This window comes from Bidens hawaiensis, unplaced genomic scaffold (genome assembly GCF_021521415.1).
Source record: "Bidens hawaiensis isolate Kalapana, Puna unplaced genomic scaffold, B.hawaiensis_p1.1 tig00027066_1, whole genome shotgun sequence".
NCBI lineage: Eukaryota > Viridiplantae > Streptophyta > Magnoliopsida > Asterales > Asteraceae > Bidens > Bidens hawaiensis.
Window position 1 is genome coordinate 72,127 of NW_027494361.1, and position 15,134 is coordinate 87,260.

The 15,134-nt window shown below is 37.0% G+C and overlaps 1 protein-coding gene and 1 pseudogene across 2 annotated transcripts; both read right to left on the reverse strand.

Annotated features, from left to right (window-relative positions):
- Window positions 1-1,043: 1,043 nt before the first annotated feature.
- On the reverse strand, window positions 1,044-4,658 carry LOC143574601 (transcription initiation factor TFIID subunit 12b-like; the record flags this gene model as incomplete). The annotated part of the gene is made up of 8 exons (XM_077059187.1): window positions 4,362-4,658; window positions 3,653-3,853; window positions 2,133-2,636; window positions 1,859-1,933; window positions 1,615-1,693; window positions 1,337-1,401; window positions 1,176-1,217; window positions 1,044-1,100 (listed from the first exon to the last, which is right to left on the reverse strand). Coding segments are annotated over exons 1-8 (1,320 nt in total), but the record flags the coding sequence as incomplete, so codon positions are not given.
- A 1,937-nt stretch (window positions 4,659-6,595) lies between these two features.
- LOC143574602 (proteasome subunit alpha type-6-like) lies at window positions 6,596-8,194 on the reverse strand (annotated as a pseudogene). Its single transcript, XR_013142629.1, has 8 exons — window positions 8,087-8,194; window positions 7,913-7,995; window positions 7,725-7,821; window positions 7,568-7,626; window positions 7,389-7,471; window positions 6,907-7,002; window positions 6,766-6,825; window positions 6,596-6,688 (listed from the first exon to the last, which is right to left on the reverse strand). The product of XR_013142629.1 is annotated as a proteasome subunit alpha type-6-like (transcript).
- Window positions 8,195-15,134: the final 6,940 nt, after the last annotated feature.

Sequence of the window (15,134 nt, forward strand, 5' to 3'; positions counted from 1 at the left end):
GAAAAGATTTAGCATTTGCAACCACTATTTGGAAAAAAAAAAAAAAAAAAATCAAACTTGTTCTGGATTGATTTTACCACAAAAGCTGCATAACTTATATGTTGTTAAGTTTGTTCACTGAAACTATCTCCCTGTCTCCTATATTCACACACTCCAATCTGCAAAAATACAACACATGAATCAGTAATTAAAATCAAAAGGGTCAAGCTTACAAAATAAAATAGCAGATGTGGAAAAATAAGCCTTTTTTGGTAAATGATTAGCAAGTGACAAAAATTTGATAAAAACACATGACGAAATTAAAGTTGGGTAAAATCCGCTTCATAACTGTTGATATCAGTTTAGTTTCATGTCTCATGAACTAGATCAACGGCTTTTTAATAATAATCTAATTTTTTTGGAAGATACCTTAGGGTGTTTTCAACATGTTCTACCCATTTAACCAAGTTACCTTTTACTAGATTTTTTTATTCTACACAAGATCCGAAACATAGCACAAATCAACTTTTGTTGACAATGATCAAAAGAGTGATCAAACTTTTTTATGCTGCCCATTTAGTTAAAACGATTAAGTTTGCAAATGTTGGGCTTTAAACAATGATTTTTAAATAATGATCCAACTTTTTTATGCTGCGCGAACCACTTTCTGGTTCAACTTTTTTAAATGATAGGTAAGTTAAACATGATCACACGAATTGTATTATTTCAAATACGACCTTCGATAAAATGATTTAAGAAGTTTTACGAATTAAAAAAAAAAAAGCATTTGGAGTGACTTTTGATCCATTTGGCTTGTTTACTTTGAAGGATTAATTTTTATTCCCGTCTGGATCAAATCATTCATAAGTAATGAGTAGTATAAATTAGAATAACATGAAGTGATGAAACTGAAATTTGAAATAAAAAGTGAAGAAAAAAGGTACACACCAGACAGATATTTGAGTAGTTGGGCTAGACTGAACTAGTAACCATCAAAAGCCTTGTCTGTGTTGCTGATTTTGATTAGAGATTGAATGAGGAATGAGCTGGTCGGAAGGCCTGGCCGGTTTAGGATTAATCATATTTGCTTCAGAATATGAATTCTCCACCAGTCCTTGTATCTGAGTTAATCAATGATAGTTTAGTTATTTAGATGAATTATCACAAGTTGATAATATATATGATCAGACACATACCATATCCAAACGCTTCTTGTGGATATCACTTGCTGCCTGCCGCTGCATATTACAATTCAGATAATTAGACGAGGAGGCAATATTAACCAATTTATGCCAAATTTATATGAACAATGACTTAATATAGTGTAGGCCATTAGCAATAAACAAAGTGAACTCACATGTTTTTGTTCATGTTTCCTTTCTTCACTTGAGAATCCAGGTATTGTTAATTTATAATTCTTTTCTGTAGAATATACAAAATGTTACACATTACTTAAATGCTGGTTAATAGTTGTCAATATCAGAGCATGCAAGACTCCACAAAGTGAGTAGAAATAACTCTAGGATTCACTAAATACTTTTCAGACCTTTTTGTGCATCTTTAGGTTCAACCCATTAAGAGATTCACTAAATACTTAAAATATTTGTAGTGTGTCAGTCAGGATGAAGCACATACCTAGGTGTAGCAAAACATCTTTGGATTCTACAATTGACGATTTTCTATGTTTTGCCAACGTTGCTGCAAATGAAGTAACCTACAAATAACCAATTCAACTTTCAACATTTTCTGGTGACGTATAGCAGAGTTGTTTCACCTGGCCTAGTGGCCTGAACATGTTTAATGTTTTGACCCGTTATACAACCCGCCCATTTGCCCACCTTGACAAACAAATAACAAGGTACATATTTGCGAGTCTCACCGAATCTATAAACTCATCAGCAAGCATCAAAAGAAGCTCTTCAACTTCAGGATCTAAAGTTGCATTTGGATCTACCTGAACATCAAAACAGACAACACTAAATGCGAATAATTTTGTACCAAGTTCACTAGAACAAGAATCATCAAATCCTAAAATTTAGTTATTGAAAATTTTTCCTGATATTGGATATTTCGTTTTTATATCCCTAAATCGCGTGCATAATATTAAATTCATATGCCTTATTAAAATGCAGAATCTCAAATAGACTAACAACCTGGGCAACCAAATCTTGTATTTTTCTTTTCCCGAGAAGATGATTGCTGGCCTCGGTCCCTTGGCTTGAACTGCCACCCGTGGTGGTCCCCGATGCGGTTGCATCAGGTTGTGATCCGGTTAAACTTAGTGATTTTTGGCCTGCAGATCCTGCAATTCTTGGTGACTGTTGCAGAAAAAGTTGTTGCTGAGTTGCCAATTGTTGCTGTTGATGGCCAATTGGTTGTTGCTGATTTGGTAGCTGCTGGTGTTGTTGAACCATTTGTGATAATTGTTGTTGGCTCAAAGACATAGAACTGTTCAATTGAGAAGAAGGAAGTTGTTGACTCAACAGTGCCTGTTGCCTCTGTTGTTGAAGTCGAAATGAAGGAGAATTGGGTGCAGACATGGCAGGCATTTGCTTTGACCATTGTTGTTGTGTTAGATTGTTCTGCATCATGGTTAATTGACCATTTTGACCTAATTGTGACAACTGTGAGTTCATGAATGATGTTCGAGACAAGCCCTGTGCCTGCAACTTCCAGAAATAAATTCATGAAATTAGCAAGGATACAAATATACAAATTCGAATATTGTTCTATGATTTAAGTTTAAAATTCCTTCATTTTAAATGGTTCTTTCCCATATACGACTTGAAACATGATAACTCGTTTATACAAAGAAAATAAATGTGTTTTATTCTAAAAAGATGAAGAAGTTCCATTTTTTATTCTTTTAAATTTTAATAAGTGATATGAAGAAAAAGAGATGAAAATGAAGAACAAATAAAAAGGTAAAAATGCGTTATATCTTTTATTAAAAGGAAAAAAACCATCAATCTAATGAGAGATTCGGAACTCATTTCCCAACAATTATGTTGATCTATTAAAAGAAGTAGATGTTTAACACTCATGCTACTTATCTTCTTATGCATAACTTGAGGCAAACCCTAGATGACTATTATGATGTATATCATACACCTGCACTTATTGCTAAAATTATTCACCATGAACCTAGAAGAAACTACATCTAATTAAAATAAGAACCAAATGATTTTCAAACTAAAAAAAGAAAGAAACTTTAACAAAGGCAGTATGTTTCAAGAGGCAGCCCTATTTCAATATTCAAATCCAGCATATTAAAATAATACAATCAACTAAAAATACATATGTTCTCGTAAGTCGTAACAAGAAAACACAAACAAAAAAAGTTCAAGTAAACAATTTAACTTTAACGTCTGAAGATATCAAAAGCATCAAGCTCAAGTTACGATTACATCAGCAAACCACAAGTTATAATAGCATAAACATCATATTCACTTATATGCACTCATTCCATCACTAAAATATCATAGAAAAACATCATATTTTCACATCTATAGCACATTAAAGTTTCATGACCAGTCCAAGAAGCATGAAAACAACTTTCATCTTCTTAAATACAGCTATTAGCAATCTTGAAATAAAAAGTATTACTGAAACCTATCTGCACAGTGTTTACTAAGGCCTGGCATTTAACATATAAGATTGATAATATGCATACCTGAGCAGATGCTAGTGCGTTATTTTGCTGTGGTCGCATCTGACCAGCCTGATTCAACCTTTGTTGGTTAAAAGCAAGGGACCCATTTGCCCTGACTTGAGTGTACGAGCCCATCGAATTCATTCCCATTTGAATTCCTTGCCCACCTGTGTTTGCCTGATGAAATTGAGACCCTTGAACTAACCCGGCTTTTTGCCTTGGCTGCAAACTCAATTATACAATAATTTAGACATCAAATTGATATAACAAAAGGTAACCTTTCGTTCTAGGACTGGCATAACAGGTCAGGCAAGACACAACACGATAACACACGGACACAAATCAAAAACTAATCGTGTCATTTGTTCCAAATACGAACATGAACCTGTTTGGAAACCGGTTAAAACTTCATAAAAGTCTTACTCTTAATTAATACATAAATACATAATCCTCAACATAATAATCCTTAACCTGTTTGAAACAAAAAACCATAAAAGTCTTCATTTATACATACCATACTTCAATAAATATATATTTTTTAAATTAAAAAATATGACTATGGTATTAACAGGTGTTTAACCTGCCAGGAACGGACTTAAACAGGTCTTCTGTTTAAGACACGTGTGTTAACAGGAAATTGTCAGCCCTATTTCTTTCTCAACACTGATGGAATTGACATTGTGCTAACTGCTAAATAGTAATAATTAGTGCTACATTTGGGAAGTGTTACCGAAGCTAGTAAATTAAGCTGTGCAGCTTGACCGGGCAGCATTGTGAGGTGACCGGTTTGGCCCATCAAGTTGGCATTCCCAATTTGTTGCTGCTGGATCTGGCCGTAAATTCTGGCAGCGGCAGCAGCATTGCCCCCCGCACTCAAATTATTATTATTATTAGTAGTAGTAGTAGTATACTGCTGCTCTTGTATGTGATTCAATCGTTGTTGATGAATTTGGAAATTAGGATGATGCTGCTGTTGTTGTTGAACCAATAATGAGTGATGCTGGTGTTGTCTGTTAGGGTTTGACATTGATCCATTGATTGAATTGGGGATGATGACGAACCATCCGCCATTATTACAAAAAATTGAATTGCAGTCTCAATGGGATATGACAATGGGGGTTTGATAAGGTTGGTTGTTTTAGACCAAACCTTCAGCGTATTGTGTTTTTCTTTTTAAAGGAAAAATATTTCTAAATCATTTTATTATACGGAAATAGAAATAGTTTTTACTTCATCATAGGTATATTACAATAGGGATGTAAGGAAAACTAGGAAAATGAAGATAAACTTAGAACACTCTCATTTTATAAAAACGTTTTCTTTTTTGTCTTCTCTTTATTGCGTTCATGTGTGCCTAATTTTCTAGATCGTTAAACTTTTGTGTTAAAGCCTCTCTTTGAAAACTTGAGCTTTTTTGGCCTCTATTTCACTTGTTTGTCATATTCATAATCAAATTTACAGGTATGGGAACTCCAACTTTTTGTTTGTTATGAGCCATGCAGACTCATTTATATTTGTGTCGATTAAATCATAAAATTATAAAATCGTATTTAACATATAAGATTTATAAAAATCTTAATATTCGAATACTTGACTCTCTTTTGATGAATCAATACTTATATTATCCTTTTATTTAGAACAGACTGGACATATATTCTTTTGATGCTTTCTGCGTAATCAATTCCTTCAATGAGCATGAGGACTTGATGTTAGAACTCTCTTTTAAAAGTGCTCTCTAGCATTTGAAGAATTATTTTTATTTGAAGTGGCCATTCTAGAATGAGTATCATTTTCGATAAGACTTTTTAAAATCGTAAAAAAACTTTAGGCAAATTGGATTTTAATAATCCTAACTAAATGTTATTGGCCGATAATAGTCCCAACTTAGTTTATTCTCACTGGTGGTCCCAAATTTAAAAAAAAAGGCTCTCAATGGTCCTCCGTTAAGAAAAACCTAACGGCGTTAAGTTTTTTTCTGAATTTCAAACTCATTTTTCAGGACTTTTGATCGGTAGAAGGATACGAGTTGATTGATGTAAAACTTAACTTGAAACAATGCTCTAAACGGCTTAACTTTTGTTAATTTGAAGTCCAAACACCTAATTTGAAGCACTAATCAAGGCGTTTGAAGCATCATATCGAGCTAAAGTTTACATCAATCGACTTATCTCCTCCTTCCAATCAAAAACCCTAAACAATGAGTTCGAAATTCGGAAAAAACTTAACAAGGTTAGGTTTATTTAACGGGTGACCATTAAGAGCCAAATTTTTTAAATTTGGGAACACCACTGAGAATAAACTAAGTTGGGATTATTATCGGCCAACAACAGTTAGTTGGGATTATTAAAATCCGGTTTGTCAAAACTTTAAAATGGTAAACATATTTATGGTGGTACTATTTTTTTTAATTCATTTTTCTCTTGAATATCCATTTAGTCCCAAAACGTAAGGGTAATGCTGCAATCATGAAAACAGCCTACTCATTTGAAAGCTTTTTATTTAGACCGTGAAACTAAAACGGAATCAGTAACGGTTTGGTTTCGGTTTTCAACAGTCGAAAGAGGTTTGGCTTACAATTTAACTTAAAAATTATCAAAATCGGACCGTGAACACCCCTTGATGTATTGGATTCAATAAGATTCTCCCCCAATCACATGACATTCATTACGTTTCCTTATCGATTTTTAGAGACTGCCTGCCGAAATTCAAATCCCTGACCCTGGCTCAAAGAATTTTAATTTAAGATTTCAAGCCAGCTGGTTTTAATGCTGATGATCCTCACCATCACGCTTGGATAACAAATATAAAAACTTTGGCTGAAATAGAAGCTAGTCAGTCTCCAGGGAGATTATACTACTCTTTACCTCCTATTTCAATCACCGAAAGGTACCACGTATCAAGGAAAATAACATCATCGATGCAAAACATACATAAATCATTCACTCACTTTCAAAAACACAACACTTAATCACGTTCACTTATGGCAGTCAAGTGCTCGTCAATTACCTCGGTCGACAGCACATGAAAAGCTGGATTCTCCTTTCGCACAACTCCAACCTGCTCACAGTCTTCAAAACTAAATAACTATAATACCATATATACAACTTGTCAAGGTGTAATTTTCATATTCATACCTCAATCTCATTGGCCTTGAAGTCTTCTTGTAGGACAGATTGCAAAGCAGAAATCGCAGTCTGTAAGCAGCGGATGCAGCATGTTAGTTAATTCAATTCAAAACATGATTCACGAACCAGACCAGAAACAGAATAATGCACCTGTACGGTCTCGTCATAAGAAAACTCAGGATCATTTTTCATTTTCTTCTCCAGGAAGTTAATTGCCTCTTGCTCTTTCAGCCAGGCACTAGTTACCTGACAAAAGATTACAATTTTTTGTAAATCAAAACTCTTTGTTGAGCTGCAATTGCATACATATCCTTCTATATTTTGTAATATCATATTTACCCTCTCAAAACATATCATGATTACCCATCCCTTTAGATAGAATAAAACAGTTTATTTATTTTTTCTTCGTTTCAACAAAAAAAAAATAGAGAGAACATTTACTAGTGTTGTTTCTTGTACTAGATATGATATTCTTGTGTTCTGAACAGGGTAATGATAGTGTGAACTGTGAAGTTCAGAAGTGTTTGCATGAAATTTCGAACTTTTAAAAAGGATATAAATGAAACAAAATCATATTAGAAAAATGTTTGCTTCTGGTTAATATAAAATTCATATTTTGAAATTCCACACACCTTATGACCAAAGAAGTGGCCTGCTGGATCACATTTGAAGAGTCGAGGCCCATTCTCATCATCAATACCCAAAACCATAGCCACTGTAGGAATCGAACGAAAACAATGGATCGCATGACAAGTAATAAACAAAAACGCAGAATAAGTTTTAGTGACTCCCATAAAAGCAAGAAACGAACCTACTCCAAGTGGTCTCATGTAAGCATGTTGAGTATAGACTTGAGATTTGTCAGCAATCCTGCAACACACAATTTCACAAAAACTATTAGCAACCCATTTTTGTATATTGTAGTCATTATAATAGCAAGCCAAGCATGAGAAATGAAACGGGATTACCATCGAGCCAATACATCAACAGGCATCTCATATCCATATTTAAAACGAAACTCGGCAGCTTCATTCCTTGCTTGTTGAACCAGGGTCCTTGCATCAGCTGGAATAAAAAGGAAACAGAAACAGTACATTTAACTCACATAGTGTTTAAAAGTTAAAAAATTAAAGAGTAATTATGATAAAACAGCAACCTGTGGTGCCAGTAGCCAAGAGTCCAAGAAACTTGGTGACCGGGAAAAGATGTCTTAACACTGGTTGGATCCAACAGCTTGTCCTGTATCCAATCCAAATTAAATTACCATAATAACCTAAAGCAAACATACAATAAATTAAATAAAATACATAATCTGAAGCTTTAGACCCACCGGGACCTTCTTCTGGGTGACAACACAGACAGAGTCTTTGCCTCGAACGCCAATTGAAGTCACCGCAGCTGCTTTCACAGCTTTAAACGCATATTCTGTTGTTTTCATAACCAACCAATAATAATAGCATCATCTAATTACAAAGAAAGAAAGAAAGAAAGAAAGAAAGAGGGATTAATGAAGGATGCTTACCGACTTGAAAGAGACGGCCTTTGTGGGGAATTACCGAGTGGCCTTATGGCTATTGCGTGGAGAGACTTTGGGATACAAGAACCGGTTATCTTGGCGTGCAAGTAATCGGCCTATTTATGGATAATTATTTTATAGAAAATCTATTTTAGGTTTAGATGGAGATAATTATCATGTTGATTTTATTCTGTCCTAAATATATTCTAACGTGCTTAGGTTAGTATATATATACCGTGTTTAGGGTATGGGACAAATTGTATAAAGTTTTTTAGTCAGATTTCTTGATCAATAAAGTTCGGATATTAGCCATATTGTCTGTGTCGATTTCATTCTTTGATTACCATAATTGGTATCATAGCGGTTTAAGCTGTTGGTGTTTATCAATCAAAGTCGTGATCGGTAAGGAGAGCTGTGATCTAATAATTAAGGCAAGGGTCAGCGATCGAGACAAGGGTCTGCGACAGGCTGAGATTTGGTAACCGGAAAAAAACAGGGTTGTTCTTTTCTGTTCGACGGTGGTGAACGTGGAGAAAAAAGCAGGTTCCTTTAAGTCTTCGATTGGAATATGTGGTTTTCTTTTGGTTATGCAGTCACGTACAAGGTCACGAGAGATTGTTTTTGTGGCTACAAAGCTTTGTCACAAAAGGTGAATAGGTGACAGGTAGGCTACGTAAAAGAGAAAATTGAAAGAAAAGAAAACGTCAAAAGGAGTTTTATTCTTTGAAAAAAAAAGTTAGTTTTGTTTCCTCTTTGTTACTGCTAACGAAGAACAAAAAAAACAAGGTGGTTTAATTCTTTTCTAGGTTCAACAGTACGACTTGTTTTCGCGGCTAAGGTTTGACGAAGATCGATGGGTGATCAACCGGCCAAAGAAACGAACGCGAACCCGAATTCGTTTCAAAGTGTAACATCCTAGAAAATCCCTTAATTATTTTGGAATAAAAATGTCAACTTTGAAAGTTAAAGGATTAAAAATATTCTTACAACAAGTAAGAGAGAGAAAGGAGAGAAAAAAAAACAAAGCATCTTATATTAAGGAATTAGGAAATTCCATCCCACATGGAAAGATGGAAGAAAATGGAAGCATTCTACATGGTTATAAACAAGGAATGGAATTTTCATCCCACATGACAACAAGAAAAGAATTGGAAGCTCTTTATAAGGAAGCAAGTTTCCATAGAAATGTTTTAATGTGGCTAACCACTCTCCATAGTCCTAGCGGAGGGTGCGAAGCACCCGACGCGCACGCGCACGGACACGAACTAGGGCGTAATGTGGCGTTTTGATGGCGCACTTCGCACGCTCGCATCGCCGCGAGCTGCATAAGGGCCGCTTTAGTATTTTTGGAAAATGGAAGTATGATCAAGAAGTGGCAAGTTATCAAAGACGAGCGACTAAAAATAAAAATATGAATTCTGGAACCCATCGCGCTACGCGATGAGCCCAGCCTCAAGACCATCGCGCTACGCGACGGTCCATGATGACGCAACAGACACGTGTCGCGACGGGATGACACGTGGCAGACGCTAGGGCTGAGTTAGCAGCCACGCGTCAATTTCCTGACATCGCGCTACACGATGGCTTAAGACAAGGGACCATCACGCTACGCGATGGATCCCAAATTCGGCTATAAAAGGAAGGGGTCACGGCACATTCAAATCACACCTCCAACACACTTTCACACACATAGTTAGCCTCGGTTTGCGTGCCGACCTCGTGGAACGTGCCAAGTTCCGAAGCTCTGACGGTTTATGGTGTAGTACGCGATATAGAGTAGATTAAGCAGTGGCAAGTTATCAAAGACGAAGGACCAAAAGTGAAAAATCTTATTCCAGGACCCATCGCGCTACGCGATGAGCCCAGAAACAACACCATCGCGCTACGCGATGGGGTTGTATGAGTCACTAGACACGTGTCGCAACGGGGGGGACACGTGGCAGACGCTAAGGCTGAGTCAGCATAACACGTGTCATTCCCTAACATCGCGCTACGCGATGCCCAAGTAGAAGGGACCATCGCGCTACGCGATGAGGTTGTATGAGTCATTAGACACGTGTCGCAACGGGGGGACACGTGGCAGACGCTAGGGCTGAGTCAGCATAACACATGTCATTCCCTAACATCGCTACGCGATGCCCAAGTAAAAGGGACCATCGCGCTACGTGATGGTACCCAATTTCGGCTATAAAAGGGGAGGCTCACGGCATTTCCATTCTCACACCCAACACCACCACTTTCACATAGTTAGCCTCGTTTTGCGTGCCATACCTCGTAGTGCGTTCCAAGCTTCAAAGTTCCGACGGTTTGAGCCTCAATACGCGATAGAGAGTAGAAGTACTGCCCATACAAGCTTAGGCATATAAACTCCAAATACCCGCGTAAGGTAGGGGTTCTGCCTAAATATTATTTTATTATTATATTATATGGCTTAGACCATAGTCAGAGTCATAGCCCAAAACCTTGATCAAATTAATGTTTCTTCATGTTTAAGAAACGTAAGCATTCACATACAAAAGATATAGTCAAATGTAATATTTCTTTATGACTAAGAAATATAACATTCATAGGTTATAGTTAAGATAATGTTTTTTCATGATTAAGAAACATAAGCTTTTACATACAAGAAAATATAAGTCAGAAATAGTTTCTTCACAATTAAGAAACATTATATGCAAAAGGTATAGTTAAAATTTATGTTTCTTCGTGACTAAGAAACGTAAGATTTAACATACTAGGATTATAGTCATTCGATGTTTTTTCTTGAAGAAGAAACTTAACACTTGATTTGTAAACAAATGAAAAGACTACAGGTCTAAATATTTTATACAAACAAATGATCAGTCAAGGTTTAAAGCTATCAAAACCAAACTAAAGGTCTGTAGCTGGATCAAGAGACGGTTCAGGTATTTATATAAACCTATTTTATGATAGGTCAATCATCATTCATTCATAAAGGTTCTCAAACGAGATCACCACATCATTCAGACAGGCAATCACAGTCACAGGTGAATACGTTCAACCTTTTTATAACGTGAATACGTTAAACCTTTATAATCAGTCAAAATATATTTATACTCTGTAAGATAGACAGGTTGTTTGTCTTATAGAGTCAATCAAACGTTTACATGAGATTACGTGATCTCTAAAACGTTATAATACAAATTAGAGAACAAAACAACTCAGACCGAACACGCATGTGTCTGGATCCAAACATAACTGTTCAGCCTAAACAATCAAAGGCTACGTGGCCGTGGGCTAACGGTCATATCTTGTCCTCCGGAATAGGCTATGTGACTCGGAGACTTGTATATGTGTAGGGCAGTGTTACAAATACCGGGTATAGCAATATATCTGCTGGGATATGTTGAGCAATCTATATTTGTATTATAATTGTTATTTAAATGCTTTCAGAGTCAACAATTCACCAGCATATCGCTAACGTATTTTTCCCCACATTTCAGGGAACTGTAAAGAATATAACCGACAGGCAAGACTGATAGAAGATTGGAAACATAGTCATTAGAGTGATCTGATGGCTCAGATATTTTATTCAGAATATTATAAAGAATGATATTTTACAATATCCAAATGGGTATTCTAACCCAACATTTTATAAATGAATAATATATTTTAAAGACTTTCGCTAATAACCCGCAACTCTGATATATTTTCAAAACTGCGTACCAACTATTGGTCACACGCCTAGGCCCAGATTTGGGGTGTGACACAAAGCCTAAAACTAACAACAACGAACTACATGGTTTGGGCTATGCACATGCGGGTACTGATGAACGTGCATGGCGTGTGGGATACAATTAACCCAGGAAATGGCGATGTGAAAAGAAACAGTATAGCAATTGCATTGATCTTTCAGGCGATCCCCGAAGCACAGATTTTACAAGTCGGTAATCTGCGCATGGCGAAAGAGATGTGGGAAGCGTTAAAGACCCGACATCTAGGTGCTGAGCGGGTGAAGGAGGCGAAGCTCCAAACCCTAACATCAAAGTTCGACGGGTTGAAGATGAAAGAAATAGGGACGATTGATGAGTATGCAGCCACGTTATCAAGCTACTCATCGAAAGCACGCCACACTCGGAGAGATATTCCCAGAAGAAAAAATGGTAAAAAAGTTCCTTACGAGTCTTTCGAGACGTTTTATTCATATTGTGGCATCACTCGAGCAAGTTTTAGATTTAAAGACGGTTGGGTTTGATGATGTGGTGGGTCAATTAAAAGCCTATGGAGAGAATATAAAAGAAGACAATCTTCAAACCGAGAGCAGTCAAGGTCAGTTAATGTTCACTAAATCTAATTCGTTTAGCAGGGGTCGAGGTCGAGGCTGAGGATCTTATGCTTCAAGAGGACGGGGACGTGGTCGAGATGATAATAAGAAACATGTTGATAAGAAAGGAAAAGGTATGGAACGAGATTTATCACACATTAAATGTTACAGGTGCGATGAATTCGGACACTTTGTCTCAAGGTGCCCCGACCGGTTTTGAAAAGATGAAGAAGCAAATCTGAACCGAACGGACGAGCGTGAACCAAAAGATCTTGATGCTTCGTTTTTCATGATGGAAGGTGTTCGAGAAACCGTATACCTTAATGAAGATAAAGTAATTCCGACAAAGTACGATACCGATTCGGTGAGGTCAACATGTGGCACTTAGATAATGGTGCAACTAACCATATGACGGGAAACCGTGAATATTTTACGGAATTAAACGAACAGATAGTCGGACGAGTAAGGTTCGGGGATGGTTCGTGTGTACCGATCAAAGGGAAGGGTTCGATTGTTTTTAAAGGTAAAAGTGGAGAATATAAATTGATGACTGACATTTATTATATTCCGGGTCTTCAGTGTAATGTGATTAGCTTGGGTCAAGCAACCGTGTCGGGTTGTGATATACGGATGAGGAGTAACTACTTAACGATGCACGATAGTAGTGGGAGGTTACTAATGAAGGTCACAAGGAACGCCAAGATGCTTTATAAAATCCGGCTAAATGTTGGGAGCCCAACCTGTTTGAAAACAAAGTTACTTGGTATGTTCTCAGGTGTTTACAAGCTAATCGATTTCGGGTCTGGACTAGTGAAACCGAACCCAGCCCAAACGAACAGCAGCAATAGCAACGGGTCTGATACAAGCAGCAACAATAGCGACGGTTTTGGTACTAACAACAACAATAGCGACATGCCTGATACAAGCTGCAGCAATAACAACACTGAAACTATTGCAAACAGCAGCATTAGTGATGGAACTGTCGCAAACAGCAGCACCTCTGTCACTAACAGCAGTAGTACAACATTGAATGACGTTGTGCAAACCCCGGTTAGGCGTTCTATTTGCTCTTTGATCCTACCCGATAATATTGGTGATTACGAGTTAAATTCCAATGAAGAACTCGAAGAAATACTAGTGTTAGTAAATGATGAATTGAGTAGTTTTGATGAAGAGAAATCGAAACCCGAGTGGATGAAAGCGATGCGGGCCGAGATCAATTCAATCGAGAAAAAGAAAACGCGGAGTTTAACAGGGTTACCAAAAGGAGTTAAACCAACCGGTTTAAAACGAGTATTCAAAGTAAAACGGAATCCGATAAACAAACACAAGGCGACGCTTGTGGAGGAAGGATACGTGCAACATCCCGGGATTGACTATGACGAAGTGTTCACCCCGGAAGCACGAATCGAGAAGATACAGTTTTTAGTTGCTCTCGCGCGTTTAAACTTAAGGAGATGCAAGCTTTTCTAAAGTCGGAAGATCTCCCTTGTACGACTCAGAAATTCAAGGGGTGATTGTTGGGAATTACCGAGTCGACTTATGGCTATTGCGTGGAGCGACTTGGGATGCAAGAACCGGTTATCTTGGCGTGCAAGTAATCGGGCTATTTATGGATAATTATTTTATGGAAAATTTATTTTAGGTTTAGATGGAGATAATTATCGTGTTGATTTTATTCTGTCCTAAATATATTCTAACGTGCTTAGGTTAGTATATATATACCGTGTTTAAAGTATGGGACAAATTGTATCAAGTTTTTGAGTCAGATTTTATTGATCAATAAAGTTTGGGTGTTAGTCATATTGTTTGTGCCGGTTTCGTTCTTTGATTACCATAGCCTTCAGGGGAAAATATAGTAATGTGACGATCATATCCACCTCCACTTCCACGGCTCATTATTTGATCACTGTTCGACGATGTTGGTTTCAATCAGGTGAACCAGACCTTTCTTTCTACTCAAGACAATCAAACATTTTTGAACGAATAGTTAGTTATATAGGTAGAAGTATGCAACTACAACTGCTGACGTGACGACGTCGTTTACAAGCCCAATCATTCTTGGCTTGGGCCCATCCATATGATTCGAAAACATAGATGTAAATCTAGCCGAGCCTGAGATCTCAACCTGTTTTGACTCGTTTTGATTTCTTTTTTTAAATTTTGAGCTTGGGTTGTGAGTTGTTTTTTCAAATTCGGGCTTGACTCAAGATAGGCTATTTTAATATCTATTAAATAATTTTTATATACTTCTAATTATTTTTATAATGCTCGTTGAGCTTTAATGTGTATCTTTTTAGTTTTTACCTTTTTAGACTTCTATGTATTAACTTCACACCCAACCTTCTCGTTTAAGATACTACACGAGCTCGAGCCGTGCTTATTGTCACTGCCCAATATTTAAAGATCGAATTGCTTGATTGCACTTAACGCTTTGGTTTGCTAAGCTTGTTTCGGATTTTATCGGGCACGTAAGGTGTTCAAGCCTTGCCCTCGCGACGCAACACTGATTGCAAGCTGTTGCTCCTTGCCTAGGGCAAAACTAGTAGCACCTGATCATAAGCGGGCGATACTGGC